We start from the raw sequence: 1631 nt of genomic DNA, 5'->3' as shown, positions 1-1631 counted from the left end.
GTATATATATACACACACACACACACACACACATATATATATATATATGTATATATATACCTCAGTGTTTGTAACCTTCTTCGTCCACCCATTTTTGTACGTGTCCTGTCTATTTCGTAAATCATGCTGAACTGCAATGGATGAATGCCCCCAAAATCCGATGCTATCGAATACTGCGACACTCCACTTGGTCCTGAATCTTCTCCGATTAAAGGCATTCTCATTTCCTGATTTTTATTTTTGGGTTACTGGATTATCAGGTCCAAATTTTAGGTCCCCCCCCCCCTGAAATGTGGCTGTTTATCCACTCTTGTACCACTTTTTCATTGTTATACTTTTTCATTGTTATACTTTTTCATTGTTTTACTTTTTCATTGTTATACTTTATCATTGTTATACGTTTTTATTGTTATGCCATTCTAGGGCGAGAGTGAGAAGAGGTTATTGGGATGTGTATTCAAGTTCTTTAAGCCACTGATCAGACAGACGCTGCAGCTGGGCGGCACTCTTACGCGAGGGACGGTATGTACTGATTGTCTATACTTTTTATATACTCACAATAAAGTTTTCTCAGAGTATTCGTAATTGTGTGCATATGCCCCCAAATCTGAAGTATATTAATTTGCGACCCCACTTTTCGTATCAGGAACGTCACAAATTCGTCGTGGAAGCCATAGACCGCCTGGTCGACCCCACCCGACTCTAGACCAAACTCACCAATAACCAATCTGTTTTAATTCCATTTGCGATCCCTTTATTCGTCTCAGGAATGTCGCAAATTCTTCGTGGAGATCATGGACCGGCTGGTAGACCCCACCCAACGACAGACCAAACTGACGCGCGCAGACATTGACCTACTGTACACCCTCGCGGCCGAGGGCTGTGGCGAGATCATCGCCGAGACTGAGAACTCCAGCACCACACAGATCACCTACATTGTGCACAGGCTGTTCACTGTGGTGTCCGTGTGTGTGCAGCAGTTGATGGCAGCAGACACACAGCCGAAAGTGGGCCACGGCAGTGAGGGTGGGGCGAGTGGCCTGGCTGTGTTTAACCGCGCGGCTCCCGAGTCGGAGAAGGGCCCCGGGCGGAGTGTGGTGGGTACGTGACGCTGGTTGGAGGGGAGCGTTGCATGGGATGGGATGGGATGGCAACACTCGTCATGTACACTCGTCATGTACACCATGTACACCATGTAACCATGTAACCATGGTAACCATGTACCCTTCAATGGGCAGTACCACCCTGGGTAAAGAATGCACGCATACTCACTGACTGTAGTACGGTCACCAGGTGTATAGGTGTATAGGTGCATAGGTGTACAGGTATATGAGCTCGCTATGCGCTTGCCCACTAGGACTATATCTGATGCAGCCATTCGACGAAGAATAGAACGTCACGAAATGGGTTCCGTAGGTCTATGTCTCCACACAACAGCCGAGCCAAGGCGTGTAGACACACGGGGTCGTACTAGGAGAGTGCGTGGTCGTACGATGTCTGATAGGAGAGTACGTGGTCGTACGATGTCTGATAGTAGAGTGTGTGGTCGTACGATGTCTGATAGGAGAGTACGTTGTCGTACGATGTCTGATAGGAGAGTACGTGGTCGTACAATGTCTGTTAGGAGAGTA

The 1631-nt window shown here is 47.3% G+C and overlaps 1 protein-coding gene across 1 annotated transcript; it reads left to right on the top strand.

Annotated features, from left to right (window-relative positions):
* The first annotated feature begins 405 nt into the window (after nt 1–405).
* On the top strand, nt 406–1566 carry SARC_12337 (hypothetical protein). The gene is made up of 2 exons (XM_014293558.1): nt 406–522; nt 768–1566. Exon 2 carries the CDS (start codon nt 795–797, stop codon nt 1107–1109), a length of 315 nt encoding a protein of 104 aa, XP_014149033.1. The 5' UTR covers nt 406–522; nt 768–794; the 3' UTR covers nt 1110–1566.
* Nucleotides 1567–1631: the final 65 nt, after the last annotated feature.

This window comes from Sphaeroforma arctica, assembly GCF_001186125.1.
Source record: "Sphaeroforma arctica JP610 unplaced genomic scaffold supercont1.2233, whole genome shotgun sequence".
NCBI lineage: Eukaryota > Ichthyosporea > Ichthyophonida > Sphaeroforma > Sphaeroforma arctica.
This window is presented reverse-complemented; position numbering and strand designations above follow the sequence as displayed.

Excerpts from the sequence above, each read along its gene's own strand:
- SARC_12337 (XM_014293558.1), top strand. The coding sequence starts at position 795 with ATGGACCGGCTGGTAGACCCCACCCAACGACAGACCAAACTGACGCGC.